The 14,537-nt window shown below is 53.7% G+C and overlaps 1 protein-coding gene across 16 annotated transcripts in view; it reads left to right on the plus strand.

The window, feature by feature from the left end:
• The window catches only part of DNM1 (dynamin 1), a 44,242-nt gene that overhangs the window by 13,037 nt on the left and 16,668 nt on the right, over window positions 1-14,537 (plus strand). For 14 of the 16 annotated variants that reach the window (XR_003005637.1, XR_003005640.1, XR_003005639.1 and 11 more), the window contains exons 2-11: window positions 2,092-2,165; window positions 2,380-2,529; window positions 2,901-3,104; window positions 3,390-3,488; window positions 3,560-3,720; window positions 4,740-4,882; window positions 5,016-5,151; window positions 5,344-5,411; window positions 6,565-6,703; window positions 13,892-13,978. Coding sequence is in view for 12 of the 16 variants with exons in the window: in XM_024762733.1 (XP_024618501.1) it covers window positions 2,092-2,165; window positions 2,380-2,529; window positions 2,901-3,104; window positions 3,390-3,488; window positions 3,560-3,720; window positions 4,740-4,882; window positions 5,016-5,151; window positions 5,344-5,411; window positions 6,565-6,703; window positions 13,892-13,978 (1,261 nt within the window). In the remaining 4 variants the exon portion in view is untranslated. Of the gene's footprint in view, window positions 1-2,091; window positions 2,166-2,379; window positions 2,530-2,900; window positions 3,105-3,389; window positions 3,489-3,559; window positions 3,721-4,739; window positions 4,883-5,015; window positions 5,152-5,343; window positions 5,412-6,564; window positions 6,704-8,289; window positions 8,429-13,891; window positions 13,979-14,537 lie in introns of all 16 variants that reach the window. The other 2 variants (XM_024762739.1, XM_024762740.1) reach the window with 1 other exon arrangement.

Consider the following 14,537-nt stretch of genomic DNA (forward strand, 5'->3'; position numbering starts at 1 on the left):
CAGTGCCCATTTATTAAGGACGTCTTGTGTACTAAGCCTTGTGCTGAGCCATGGGATACAGCGACAGACGGAAAGATGCAAGCCCACCCTTCTGAAGCTCAGAGTCTTGCACAAATGAAAAGCATTTGCCTGGCACCTAGAAATGATGGATAAATGCAGGATTTATCATTCTCCTTCCCCATAAGGTGGCTGACTCCTCCCCATTAGCCTCTGCTCTCCCCAGAGGTGGGGCAAGGTGAGAACAGGGGATGAAAGAGGCCTCCCCAGGGCCCCCAGATGAGGCCTTGAACCCAGAAACCTGGGCCTACTCTGTTGTCCCCAAACCCTCTGCCCCAAACCTGCTTTGTGAGTCCGGGTCAGGCTCTGGGCTGGGGGCAGGGGATCCATGTTCGTGATCTGGCTGTGTTCCAGCCCTATAGGATCTTTTTTTTTTTTAGTTTATTTATTTATTTTTGGCTGTGTTTGGTCTTCGTTGCTGCACGCGGGCTTTCTCTAGTTGCAGCGAGCGGGGGCTACTCTTCGTTGTGGCGTGCGGGCTTCTCATTGCAGTGGCTTCTCTTGTTGTGGAGCACGGTCTCTAGGTGCACGGGCTTCAGTAGTTGTGGCTCGCGGGCTCTAGAGCACAGGCTCAGCAGTTGTGGCACACGGGCTTAGTGGCTCCGTGGCATGTGAGATCTTCCCAGACCAGGGCTCGGATCCGTGTCCCCTGCATTGGCAGGTGGATTCTTAACCACTGCGCCACCAGGGAAGTCCCCCTTATAGGATCTTGAGTGTATCCTTTCCCCTTCCTGGGCCTCCATGTGCCTCTCCATGAATGAGGTGACTGGCCAGATCTCTGTGGTCCCTCAAGCTCTGGCCTCCTCCCCCCTTTCCTGAGTCCTGGGAATCCCATAACTGTGATCCCAAGAGCCTGATCCCTGGAGAGGCCTCCACCCTCCTTCTTGTGCTGGCCTGGGTGGGGCCGTGGTTGCGTGGGTGGGGAGATGAGAAGAGCTGACAGGACAGAGAGAAGTGTCACCCTCAAGAGTTAGCTGAAAGGACTGCTGAAGTTGACACAGCAGATGTCTGAGGAATAGACATCAGGTCTAGGGGCATGAGGTGAATTTGGGACGCCTCAGTCCAGTCCTTCAAAGGGAGCTGGGGGGCTTCCCTGGTGGCGCAGTGGTTGAGAGTCCGCCTGCCGATGCAGGGGACGCGGGTTCGTGCCCCGGTCCAGGAAGATTCCACATGCCGCGGAGCGCCTGGGCCCGTGAGCCATGGCCACTGAGCCTGCGCGTCCGGAGCCTGTGCTCCGCAACGGGAGAGGCCACAACAGTGAGAGGCCCGCGTACCGCAAAAAAAAAAAAAAAAAGGGAGCTGGGTCTTCAGGGAGTTGAAGGGCAGAAAACTTTCACCAGAGAGTCAAACAGATCTGTGCCCAGGGTCTGGTAGATACTGGCTGGGCAACCTGAATGTCTCTGAGCCTCAGTTTCCTTGTCTGTAAAATGGGGATAATAACAGTGTCTTCCTCATGAGGCTATTGTGTGGAGTCCAGGAGATATTGCCCACGAAGAGCCTGGCGTGCAGTAGGTACTTAAGGAGCATGAGTTCTTTTCCTTGCCTCCTCCTTCCCCCCATCCCCCTCATCCTCAACCCCAACCAAATGGGGCCAGGGAAGGGGAAGTGAGATGCTGCCTTTCCCCACAGCGGAAGGGGGGGAGGAGGTGCAACTCCGTTTCCTTGGCATCCACTCTGTGGCCACTGGACGCTTGGGCACGTGGGGTGGGGCTCCCCATGCCTCAGTTTCTCCTGAGTTGAATGGCAGTGGCTGGGTTGGGGCAGGGACTTCCTGTTGGCTCAGAATTAACACAGGGCAGACCTGAGAGAGGTCTGGGAGCCAGTTCAGAAGCACAAATTCTGTGACCCAGAGGATTTGGGGGTGATCTGTTACACCTTTCTCAGCTGCCCTCTTCCCATAGTGAAGCCCTTAGGCTAAGGTGTGACAGGGAACTTTGGGCAAGCTTTGGGGCTCCCAGTGGCAGGACAAGTGCCCCTGGGACAGAGGGAGCCTCCTCAGACCTTGCCCCTCTTCTCACCCCCAACTCACTGCAGGGACTTCCTGCCCCGAGGATCTGGCATCGTCACCCGACGCCCCCTGGTCCTGCAGCTGGTCAATGCTACCACAGGTATGGGCTTCCCCTCTTTGGGCCTCATTCCCCATCCGAACAGCGGGGATAAAAATGCGTAACAGAGAGGTGGTTTTGCGTGGGGGGAGGGAGAAGAAAGCAACGTTTTGTGTGTTTGTGTGTGGGGGCGTCTTTTCCCAGCGGAAGATTGGACCCAGGTGGGTGCTGGCTATTATGATGCTTACTCGCCCTTGCCCCCCTCCTTCTGGGGCAGAATATGCCGAGTTCCTGCACTGCAAGGGGAAGAAATTCACCGACTTCGAGGAGGTGCGCCTGGAGATTGAGGCTGAGACCGACCGGGTGACTGGCACTAACAAGGGCATCTCTCCGGTGCCCATCAACCTCCGCGTCTACTCGCCGCACGGTGAGGAGACCTGGCCCTGGCCCCGCCCCCAGCCTCTTGGCTCCGTCTCTGAGCCCCGCCCCTTGGGAACCGTCTTATCGGCCCCGCCCCTTAGCTGGCACCTCGTCAAGGGCTTCACTCCTCCTGTAGACTCCGCCCCCACAGCGACTCCTCCTCTGCGCGTCCTACCCCAGTCCCACACTGCCACGGCTCCGCCCACCCCTGGCCGCGCCTCTAACGGGCCTCCGTTTAGCCCTTCGCGTTTCCCTAACCCCACCCACCTACGGCCACGCTCCCAAACAGATCCTCTTTAAGCCCGGCCCTGTTCCTTAATCCGCCCGCCCCCGGCCACGCCCCTCGCCTTGAGCGCGCCTTCTCGCCGCCCTGTCCAGTGCTGAACCTGACCTTAGTGGACCTGCCCGGAATGACCAAGGTCCCAGTGGGGGACCAACCTCCCGACATCGAGTTCCAGATCCGGGACATGCTTATGCAGTTCGTCACCAAGGAGAATTGCCTCATCTTGGCCGTGTCCCCAGCCAACTCCGACCTGGCCAACTCTGATGCCCTCAAGGTCGCCAAGGAGGTGGACCCCCAGGGTAGGTTTTCACAGGTAGCCGCTGCGCAAGGCCCTGGGGGTCTATTCACAGCGTAAGGGGGAGCCACTGGAGGGTCTAAGCGAATAGGGGTGGGATCAGATTTATGCCTTTAAAAATCATTTTGGCTACTGTGGAGAATGAATGAGGTGGGGAGAGCAGAGGCAGGCAGTGGGTAAGGGAGGGAGTGGGCTGGGAGATGGGGGAGTGGGGTGGGATTGGGAGTGCCTGGGGTCGCCTGTGTGAGGGCAAGTGCAGATGTAGACAACCCTCTCCTGCCACCCCCAGGTCAGCGCACCATCGGGGTCATCACTAAGCTGGACCTGATGGACGAGGGCACAGATGCCCGTGATGTTCTGGAGAACAAGCTGCTCCCGCTGCGCAGAGGTCGGCAGGCCACACACCTGACCCACCCCCACAGCAAGGCTGGTTGCCCCTGACCCCCACCCCATCCACAGGCTACATTGGAGTGGTGAACCGGAGCCAGAAGGACATCGATGGTAAGAAGGATATCACGGCTGCCTTGGCTGCTGAACGCAAGTTCTTCCTCTCCCACCCTTCCTACCGCCACTTGGCTGACCGCATGGGCACGCCCTACCTGCAGAAGGTCCTTAACCAGGTAGGGGCTCAGGCCAGGATGAGGCCTGGGGAAGCCAGCGTAACAGAATCATTTAAGCGTATTTTGTGAGGGTTGCCCACTGTCCCACAGTGAGGTAGCACCAGAGCTTTGCTGACCGTTCCCTGTCCGGGGCCAGGAAGGGGAGCCCTAGGAACGCCCCAGAATGGAGGGAAGTCCAAGACCTTGTGTGGACGGTGTCATTGACAAGGGCTTGGGCTTGGGGGCTAGGATTGGAGTATGGTTGGCTAAAGACCTTTGCTCCTTCTGAAATGGGGAGAGGCTGATCTGCGGAGGGGGTGATCCCAGGGGCTTCCCTAGGATGTTTCTCCATCTGGAATGGAGCTTCCAGAATTACTGAGGGGTGTGTGTGTGTGTATGTGTATTGACAGTAGGAAGGCAGTGTGGCATGGGACAAAACTGGGGTCTCTGGAGGCCACATACCTGGGTTCTAGTCTCAGCTTTGTCACTCACCCACCAAGACTCTCCAGCTCTCTGAGCCTCTATTTCTGCATCTGTAAAATGGTGATAATGGTGATGAGACCTGTTTCTTAGGGTCATTCTGCAGTTCAGGGAGATACTGCGTGTGGAGACCTAACCAGAGTGAGCCTCAGAACTTGAGAATTACCTTAAGGGAGGCCTTAAACCCAAAGGGCACAAGGGGGCAGTCTTCCAGCCATCACTGCCCCTGATTCATTTCATCTGGCTCTTGTGGTGTCTAAAACGATTAAATTAGTCAAGATCAGGCAATTTCAGATAAAAATCTAGATTTCTGGCTTCTACTGAAAATGGAGTTATTGACTCATTCATTCAATTAATACACCTCTGTGAGCACCTACTGTGTGCCAGTCCCTGCCCTCAGGCAGCTTTCATTCTGGTGTGCAGGACAGCAGTGGGCAGGGCTGTGGCTCTGCACCTCACCACATCCACATGGGCCCCAGACATCCTGGCCCCTGCTTGATCCTGTGGGCATTCTGGGTCTGTGACCATGGCCTTAACCCTTTCCTCGCCCCCACCGCCAGCAACTGACAAACCACATCCGGGACACACTGCCAGGGCTGCGGAACAAGCTTCAGAGCCAGCTGCTGTCCATTGAGAAGGAGGTGGAGGAGTACAAGAACTTCCGCCCTGATGACCCAGCACGCAAGACCAAGGCTCTGCTGCAGTGAGGCCCTCCCCAACTCCTGACTCCCCATCATGGGGCTTCCCCTCCCCGCAGCCTCTCAGCACAGGGCTCTCCCAGGGCTCCCTGCCCTGGGCGGCTGCTGCCCCCTCAGGTCATACCACTCTCTCCCCAGGATGGTCCAGCAATTTGCTGTAGACTTTGAGAAGCGCATTGAGGGCTCAGGGGACCAGATCGATACCTATGAACTGTCGGGGGGAGCCCGCATCAACCGGATCTTCCATGAGCGCTTCCCCTTTGAACTGGTCAAGGTAGGCAGACCCCCCAGGGGCAGGAGGGCTCAGGACTACCCTCCCACCCACCTACCTAAGACTCTCTCATGCGTACGTGTGCTGACCCCACTAAAGGCCCTGATGCCCAGCTCTGGGAGTGAGGTGGACCCTGTTTGACCTCCCAGGTAGCAGAACAGGCCCTGACCAGCCATCTCTTTGTCTCCTACACAGATGGAGTTTGACGAGAAGGAACTCCGAAGGGAGATCAGCTATGCCATCAAGAATATACATGGCATTAGGCACGTATTGGGACCGGGGAGGGGAGCTGAACCCTGCAAGGCAGGAGGGGTCTAGTGCAGAGACAGAGGGAGTGATGGAGTGAGCCTCCCTGAGGAAGGACCAAGAGCCCTACCTAGTCCCCAATCTCCTCAACCCTGACTTTCTGGCTCCCAGCTTGGACAGGCTCTGGATAGGGCAGGTGGATGGGAGACCCAGGCCAGCCCCCTACCTGCAGCCTGCTACCCTCCTTTGCTTGTCCCTGGGAGCGGCCCGGAGGCTAGGACAGTGGGGTAGAGCCCGAGGCACAGGTGGCTGGGGAAGCACCCTTCGGGCTTGGGCCCCCTGCCCATTCCCAGGGTAGGACAGCTCCCCCCAGTGCTATCCAGCACAGAGCTGCCCAAACCACTGGGTAGGGCCTGAGCTGGTGCATCAGGTGTTAGTCTGTGAACCTTTTATGATGGGATGAGGCCTCTCAACCCCCCAGACCCTGCCACAGTCCCATTAGCCCGAAGTTGGCCCCATTCCACCCCACTTCCCTCCTGCTAGCCAGCCCCAAGGCCTGTGGAGCCGGGACAAAGGCTGGAAAATAGACTGTTCCTAAAAAGCTTAGCCCCACTCCAGGGACCCAGATCTACACTGTCCATTCAACAAGAAAACTTAAAGCACCTGCTATGTGCCAGGCAGTGAACAAGACTGAAATGTCACTGCTTTCATGCAGGTTCAGTTCCAAGGTTTGGCATGGAATTTACAGACTGCATTGGCTAAGGCACAGAAAAGAAAAAAAATCTCTTTCCTAGTCTTAAAATAAAATGCTTTATTCCCAGAAAGGCTCTTAAAGAAAACCCAGTTTGACAGTTTTCAAACCATTTCTAGCCATAGAACATTTTGTATGAGCAGAATCTGAAGACAAAGCAGGACAAATGCAACAGTTATAAGCAGACCTTGTCTTGCCCTAAAAAGCTTCGACTGAAAAAAAAAAAAAAAGCTTCGACTGAAAGGCCTTCATCAGAATCCCTCCTGCCCATTTTACAGATGGGGACACTGAAGTCCAGACATGGGTAGTGGGAGGACCCCGAGGGCAGAGCTCAGGGGGGCGGGGCGGGGCCCTGGCCTGGTGCTCCTGGCAGGAGCCGGTCTGTGACACCGTGCCCTTCTTCCGCTCCGGGCGTTCAGAACGGGGCTCTTTACCCCAGACATGGCCTTTGAGACCATTGTGAAAAAGCAGGTGAAGAAGATCCGAGAACCGTGTCTCAAGTGTGTGGACATGGTTATCTCGGAGCTAATCAGCACCGTTAGACAGTGCACCAAGAAGGTAACCAGCTGCCCGGCCAGCCCCTGCCTCTGCCCCGCCCTGCTCTGCTGCCAGGCGCTCCTTCCCCACCTCCCCCAGTGCCTCCTGGTAGCATGTACAGACCTCAGCGGGGTGGGGGAGGCAGGCCACCACAGTCCAGGAGAGGGGGACTCTCTGAGCGGGCCTCACCCAGCCCCGGCCCCCAGACCAGGGGAACCAAGGGATTAGACATTGGAAAGACAGGTATGATGGTGGTAATTTGCCCTGAGAGCCCACCAAGAGCTGCCCCAGCTCAGGGAGAAGAGGGGACCCTGAGCCCCCTCCCTGCTCTCAGAGGTGGGGTCATCTTTGGGGGCTCCAGGGAGGGGTCTTGGGGAAGTCTTGTCCCTGGAGACAGATGAAGTACAGGACCTTCTTGGGTGCTGCCCTAGGGGCCTGGAACACCTGGAACATTCAGAGGACCCAGGTCAAGCAGGTACCCTGACTCCCCACTGTCCTTCATCTTCCCCATCTCACGCCATCCTCACTCAGGACCCTCACTCAGGACCTTCCCCGTCCCTTCCATCCACATCCAGCCTTCCAGAGACAGAGCCCCCTCTGCTATGTCATTTGAGCCTCACAGAACCACTCAAGGAGGGCACGGCAGGGCAGGGAGGATGGCACCCACTTCACAGCAGGAAAACTGAGGCTCGGGAGATCAAGTGACTTGCCCGAGGTCATATGAGCTAGGAGGTGGCAGAGCTGTTACTTGGAGCCAAGGCTTTGGACTCCAAGTCCAGTGCCCCAGACTCCCTTCCTTTCCCCTCCCCACTGCTGCCCTGGCCCCTCTCTATCACCATCTCCACTCTTTCTGTCTTTCCTCTTCTCTCTCTCTGTCTTTCCAAACTGAGCTCCTCCAGACTCCTTAGGAGGAGAGGCAAAGGATGCCCCTTGAGGAGAAAGGGAAGGGCAGGAGTAGAGCAGGGAGCTGGAGAATGGCGATCAGGCAGCTACACAGCAACTCCAGGAGGCATCATCTGCCCCGCAGTCTATGGAAATGGAGCCCCCTGGAGTTGTGCAGTGCACAGCCTGGGCAGCTGAATGCACCAACCTTGGTGGAGAATAGGGAAGGGTGCTGGGCTTTGGAGGAGGTTCTGGGAAACCTAGAATTGAACAGAACGTGGGTGAGTGGGGTCCTGGCCTGGGTCAGCTCCTCAGCAGGTTGGCGTAGGAAAAGGACAAAGAGAGAGAGGGCAGGCTCGGTGTAGCTGAAGAGTGGGGGAGAGGAGGGAGGCAAGCCCTGGGGAGAGAATATGAACTCAGTAAGTGCCCTTGGATGGAGCAGGGGCTTGGTCTCTCAGACCCCTCCCACACCCTCAGAGCCCTGGGGGTTGCTTGGCAGCATCTGGGAGGTGCCGATCCAGGTGGGCAGGAGGGCCAGGTCCCACGCTCACATTGTCTTCTCTTCTGTCTCTCTTTCTCTGTGTCGGTGTCTCTCTCTCTTCCCTCGTGTCCGTGCCATCCTCCACCCTGGCCCCTGGCTCTGCTTGGCTTTCACTGCCCTCCTTCTCCTCGCCCGCCCACCCCGGCTGCTCCTCCCCTGTTCCCCTCCTCCTCCCCGGGTGCAGGACAGGCCTCTTCACACCTGACCTCGCTTTTGAAGCCACAGTGAAAAAGCAGGTGCAGAAGCTTAAAGAGCCCAGTATCAAGTGTGTGGATATGGTAGTCAGTGAGCTCACAGCCACCATCAGAAAGTGTAGCGAAAAGGTATGATGGCCGCCCGGGAGGGGCTGGGCCTGGCCACCCCTTCCTCATGGCCAGGGCCTCCTGTGGGCAAGAACCAACTGCTGAGCAAGCCCGGCAGCCTCTCAGCCACCCAGGTGGACCCAGACGCCCAGGCCGGACCGGCTGATTCCTGGCCCCAAGGTCTCATGCCGGCTTCTAACCCTGGGTCTACTGTACTCATGATTCCTTCAGGCCCCCACCTCTCCCAGAAGACTTTGCTCTAACCCAAGCATCCTCAATGGCCGCTTTGATGGTGATGATGATAAGGAGATGGCCGCTGTTTATTGAGCACCTACTGTGTGCCAAGCACTAGGCTAAGTGCCTGCCCTTGTCATCTGACTTAATCCTTTTAACAACCCTAAGCGGTGAGTAGTCTTATCCCCATTTTACAGATGACAAAACTGAGTCTCAGAAAAGAACAGCACAGTGGGATTCAGATTTAGGGAGGCTGAGGGAAGAGATCTGGGATCAGGGCCTCCTGGGGCAGGGGAGCTATCCCAGCCCCTCAAAACCAATTTGCCTAAAAGCATATTGGGTTACTCACTTTACTGTAATCCATACATGTTTGACAGGGTCAGCCTCTTTTGAGTCGTCTGTGACCTTTTAGATGGCTTTTTCCTATTTGTCTACTTTGGGGCATTTTGGGGACTTTTCGCCAGATCATCTAAAGCAGTTCTTCCCAGGGGCCTGCACGAGCCCAGCCTCACTTGTATTTGCAAAAGCTCCCTACACTGGGAGGTGGGGGAACATCTGCCTTAACTTCATGTTTTAAATAAGTATCACGGTTTTTGTGGCTCATATATAATTAGTCCTGTGTGCCTCTTACACAATCCTATCTCACTTTTGCCAAATGGGGATAGATTAAGCAAATTAGCATCCACTCAGTGCCTGATCCAGGTGGAATCGAATCTGGGCTGGACTCTCCCTTGCATAGTATATATCACGATACCTAAATCATGGTCCCACTGCACCATGAATACTAAGCAACGCGATCTTAACTCTTGTTAAACTAAAAATTACCAAGTTTATTTTAAGCTGCCTCAAATCTCTTTACAAAAGAACACAAAATATATCTAAATTTTGGGTTTTCATTTTGAAAGGAACACATTCTCAATTAGAGAAAATTTGGAAAATGCCCAAGAGTGAAAAGGAGGCAACAGCACTCGCTTTCCGAGAGCCACACTGAGATTTTTGTACATTTCCTGCAAATACACTCCTTTTTTTTAAAAAATGAAATTATCAGTATTGATTTTGTTCTGATCATACATGATTGTTATCAAAATATTCAGACTGCACAGAGAAAGCAAAAGTCCCTATAAGCTCACAGCCCTAGAGATAAAGACTGCTAGCAGCACACCCTTCCTAACTAATTACAAATATACACCGGTTTTAACCTAAAAGGGATCACACTGACCACACTGATAGTGAACTCTTTTTTTTTACTGAGCAATGTGGAGTGGAATCCGTGTAGTAGCTACGTAAAGATCATGCCCTTGAACAGCTGAATTGTATTCCACTGTAGAAATATGACATGATTTATGTATTCAATATCCTATTGACAGACATTTAGGTTGTTTCCACTTTTTTTTTTCTTTTACAAACAGTGCTGCAGTGAATAGCCTTATAAATATATTTGTAGGACTTATCCTGTCATTTCTTTAGAGCAAATTTCTAGCATAGAATTGCCTAGTGAATGGATGTGAGCACTCACAGTTTTGGTAACTTCTGCAAGATTTGCTCTCCAAAGAGTTTTCACCAATTTATTCCTCCAAACTCTTCTTTCTATACATAGGTTTATTTACTTTGTTAGGTATTTACACTGTGAATATATTAGTATTCTGCTTTTTCTCTTAATAACATACATTTTGGTGCGTGTTATTACATAGTCTATGTGAACATTTTTTAAAATAAATTTATTTATTTATTTATTTATTTATTTAATTTTTGGCTGCGTTGGGTCTTCGTTGCTGCGTGCAGGCTTTCTCTAGTTGCGGCGAGCAGAGGCTACTCTCCGTTGCGTTGCGCGGGCTTCTCATTGCAGTGGCTTCTCTTGTTGCGGATCATGAGTTCTAGGCGTGCACCCTTCAGTAGTTGCAGTGCATAGGCTCAGTAGTTGTGGCTCACCGGCTCTAGAGCACAGGCTCAGTAGTTGTGGTGCATGGGCTTAGTTGCTCCGCGGCATGTGGGATCTTCCGGGACCAGGGCTCAAACCCGTGTCCCCTGCAGTGGCAGGTGGATTCTTAACCACTGGCCCACCAGGGAAGTCCCTATGTGAACATTTTTAATGATTGCATAATATTCTATTAAATAGATTTATCACGGTTTACTTAACCATTTTCCTATTGGTGAACACTGAAACAGTCTCTAGTTTTTCAATATTATAAATACCCTGGCAATGAACATCTTTGTGTATAAAGAATTTTATTTTTCTTTCTCTAGGATTATTTCCTTAGGATAGATTCCTAGAAGACTGATTACTAAACATTTAAAAACTGTGGAACACTTTGCTGAATTGCCTTCCAAAAAAGCACTAATTAGGGTAAATGGTAATATTTTGGAAACAACCCAGATGTCCATCAAGAGGGGATTGACTATGGTATCACACAGACAATGAAAGACTATAGTTGTTAAAAGGGCAAGGGATATTTATTTCCATTCACGTGTCCTTCCACAATGTACTGTGGGGGGAAAAGCAGGTTTCGGAGACAAATGTATAGAATTTGGGGGGGGAAGTAATATATATAAATGATAAATATATATAATATAATAATCTACATAAGTGATAAAATTCCAAAGGCATAGTTACTAACCATTATTTTAAGAAGGCAAAGAACACAGGAATTTTTTCATTTCTACTTCACAAACTTTTGTCATATTCAGATTTCTTACAGTGAGTCGGTAAATTTTTGTAAGGAGAAAAATTGATCAACAAAAACTTTAGAAAGGAAAGCTTATAAATTATTTCTTTAAAAAATTGCCTTTTAATTGATTTAATGCATAGTAGTTTTTTGCTTACATAGCAAAATTCACCCATCTTCCTCTTTTTTTTTCCCTCCCCAAATCTTCTAAATTTAGCAAGCCACTCCTACTGATTACTCCTAGCCCTGCTGGGATTAGAGTTTCATCTCTGGATGAAATCTGGAGTTTAATGTCCAGCACAGGGTGTGCTTCTCAGTCCTCTCAACAGCCCTAAGAGGGAAGGTGCCATTATTACCTCATTTCACACATGGAGAAACTGAGGCTCAGAGGGGTCCAAGCACTTTTCCAAGGAAGGTCAGCAGGGTAGGGGGCTGGCTTTGAACCTAGAGCCATGGTGGCTCCAGGGCCTGCATTCCTAAACAGTGGGCTCCAGGCTGACTGCCCCACTTAGCCAAGACCTGAGAGAGAAAAGTTCCGTTTTAAAAACTGGCTGAAAGTTCTGGAAATGCTCAGAGGCAGCCAGAATGGAAAAAGATGCTCAAAGGGAACAGAACTTCTCAAAGGGGCTGAGGCTGCCCTGTCATTTGTGACACATGGAAAACTTGACAAATGTAATATCCAGGCCGTTAGTGGGAGAACTGGTCATGCTCTTTGGCAAATTGCTCCCTCCTCCTCCCTCCTTGCCCCTCCCGCGACGCCACCCAGGGAGGGAGCACTTGGGACCATCTCAGAGGAGGCTTTGCTGGTGGCCGTGACCCGGTCCCAAATCTACCCCAACTCGGGAATTGTGAGAAGGAGTGATGGCCTATCCCTGAGCCTCTCGGTGCAGAAGGGTCCACTGGGTCCCTCCAGCCAGTGCTGTTTCTAAGCCCCGGCTCTCAGGCTGCCTCTCTTCCAGGTCCCCTGAGCTTGGCCACATGAGCCACACCCTTGGCAGAGCCACGGAACAGTCGGGGGGAGTGGGGAGGATGTGGCATCTCTCAAGTCTGCCTCTCCTGGGCTGGCATCCAGGGCGCTGCTCTCTCCCCCAACCTCCTGCCTCTCCTGATGCCCCCCTCCCCCACCCCATCCCCTTGGCCTCCATCTTGCCCTCAGAATCACTACCTGTGACCCAGGCACGCTAACCTCCAGCTCTCTTCCCACATAGGGGGAATCCACCTGCGGGGCCTGACCCAGGATGGGAAGAGGGACAAGGTGTGGGTCTAGCTTTGCCCAGCCTGGGCCCCTCCATGGCAGAGGAGGAGGTCCCCTTGGGTAGACTCCCACCATCAGCAGCTCAGCGAGTCCCCCTCTCCGAGGAGCTGCCGGTTCATGAGCCAGAGGGCAGAGGAGCCCATGTCTGCTCACCCTGGCAAGGAGGGCGAAGACTTCCATCCTTCATTCATTCCCTCATTCTTTCAACGTGCCCTCTTTGGGCACTGGTAGTGTGCCCAGCCCTGGGCCCTACCTTCAGGGCAATTACAGTCCAGTTTGGGGAGGGAAGTGGGGTGGAGAGGGATGGGGCACATGGAGGTGGTCACAGTAGGCTCTCTGGAAGACACGATATTCAACAGAGTCCTGAAGGAGGAGTCAACCCGGGTTTTGTCCAGAGCCTGGTTGAGCTGAAGGCAGTGTCCACAGGCAGGGGGGAAGGGTTTGGAGCAACTTCCCCTTTGACCTCAGTTGATAAAAACTGCGGGGGGTGGGAGGGTGGGTAGAAGGGTGCTGCTGAGCTTCTACCCCCAGAGGAGTGGGGTAGAGACAGGCCGGCCGGCCAGCTCTGAGCCAGGCAGATGTGTCGGGTTAGCGGCGCCGGGACAGGGCATGCAAAGGGAGGCAGAGCCGGGTGGATTCGACCAAGAGGCCCCCGCAGGGCGCTGCTCATGCTGCCGGCACTCCACCCCTCCCCCAATGCCCTCGCATGCCTGTGCCTCCTGCATGTCCTTTGTGTAGCTGCTGGTCTTCCCCTGCTCCCCTCCCCCAGCTCTGACAAGGAGCATTGCCTGTCCCCAGCCTGACTCAGGAGGCCACCTGGCACCTCGGGCCCTGCCCTCCGCAGATTCTCCCTGGATCGTAATCTGTGGGCTGTTACCGGCCTGATTCCCCACCTGACTGTGCCTCCAAGCCTTTGAGGAGGCAAGGGGGTAGCCCTGAGGATCACTGAAAGTTTGGGGCGCTAACAGCACCCCAAACAGAGGCCTCAATCGAATAGGTCTGTTGCCAAGATGGCTGCCACCAAGATGGCGGCCGAGGAGCAGGCTGATTCCCAAGGCATTTGTGCTCATGGGAACTGCCGGCCCCCGTGAAGTTGCCCAGGTAGGCTAGTGAAGAGGGCCCGGGACTGGGAAGACCCTTGACTTGCCATTTGGAACCCACAATTAGGGGAAAGGGGTGGCTGTGGCTTGGTGCCATCAACTTCCTGGGCCCCCAGGTGTGGGGCATTCTGTGTGTCCCTCCCACCCCACGGCCCTGGATTCTGGTGGGGTTTGGGTGCCCCCTACACGTGCCCCCAGTGTACGTGGCTCTCTCCCTTGCCACCCCCCCCAGCTCCAGCAGTACCCCCGGCTGCGGGAGGAGATGGAGCGCATCGTGACCACCCACATCCGGGAGCGCGAGGGTCGCACCAAGGAGCAGGTGAGCCCACGCACCGCCCTCTCTTCCCTCACCTTTCACTCCTGCCCTTGGCTCACCTCCTTCTTCCCACTTTGTCTCTTCTGTTTCAGTCTCTCTTATACTTTCTCTCCTTGTATTAACTTTCTGCTTCTCTCTTGCTCTCTTTTTTGTTGTGAGAAAATATATACATAACATAAATTTTACTATTTTAACCGCTTTAAATTGTGCAGTTCAGTGGTATTAAGTCCATTCAGATTGCTGTGCAACCATCACCACCAACCATCTTCAGAACTTTTCATCTTCCTAAAATGAAACTCTGTCCCCCTTAAACAGTGACTCCTAGGGACTTCCCTGGTGGTCCAGTGGTTAAGACTCCACGCTCCCAATGCAGGGGGTGCGGGTTCAATCCTGGTTGGGGAACGAAGATCCCACGTGCCCCACAGTGCAGCCAAAAACAAACCAAAAAACTGACACCCATTCCCCCTTCCTCCCAGCCCCTGGCAACCACCATTCTCCTTTCTGTTTCTATGAAGTTGATGACTCTAGGTACCTCATATAAGTGGAAGCATACATTTGTCCT

This window comes from Neophocaena asiaeorientalis, unplaced genomic scaffold (assembly GCF_003031525.2).
Source record: "Neophocaena asiaeorientalis asiaeorientalis breed wild unplaced genomic scaffold, Neophocaena_asiaeorientalis_V1.1 scaffold78, whole genome shotgun sequence".
Taxonomy (NCBI): domain Eukaryota; kingdom Metazoa; phylum Chordata; class Mammalia; order Artiodactyla; family Phocoenidae; genus Neophocaena; species Neophocaena asiaeorientalis.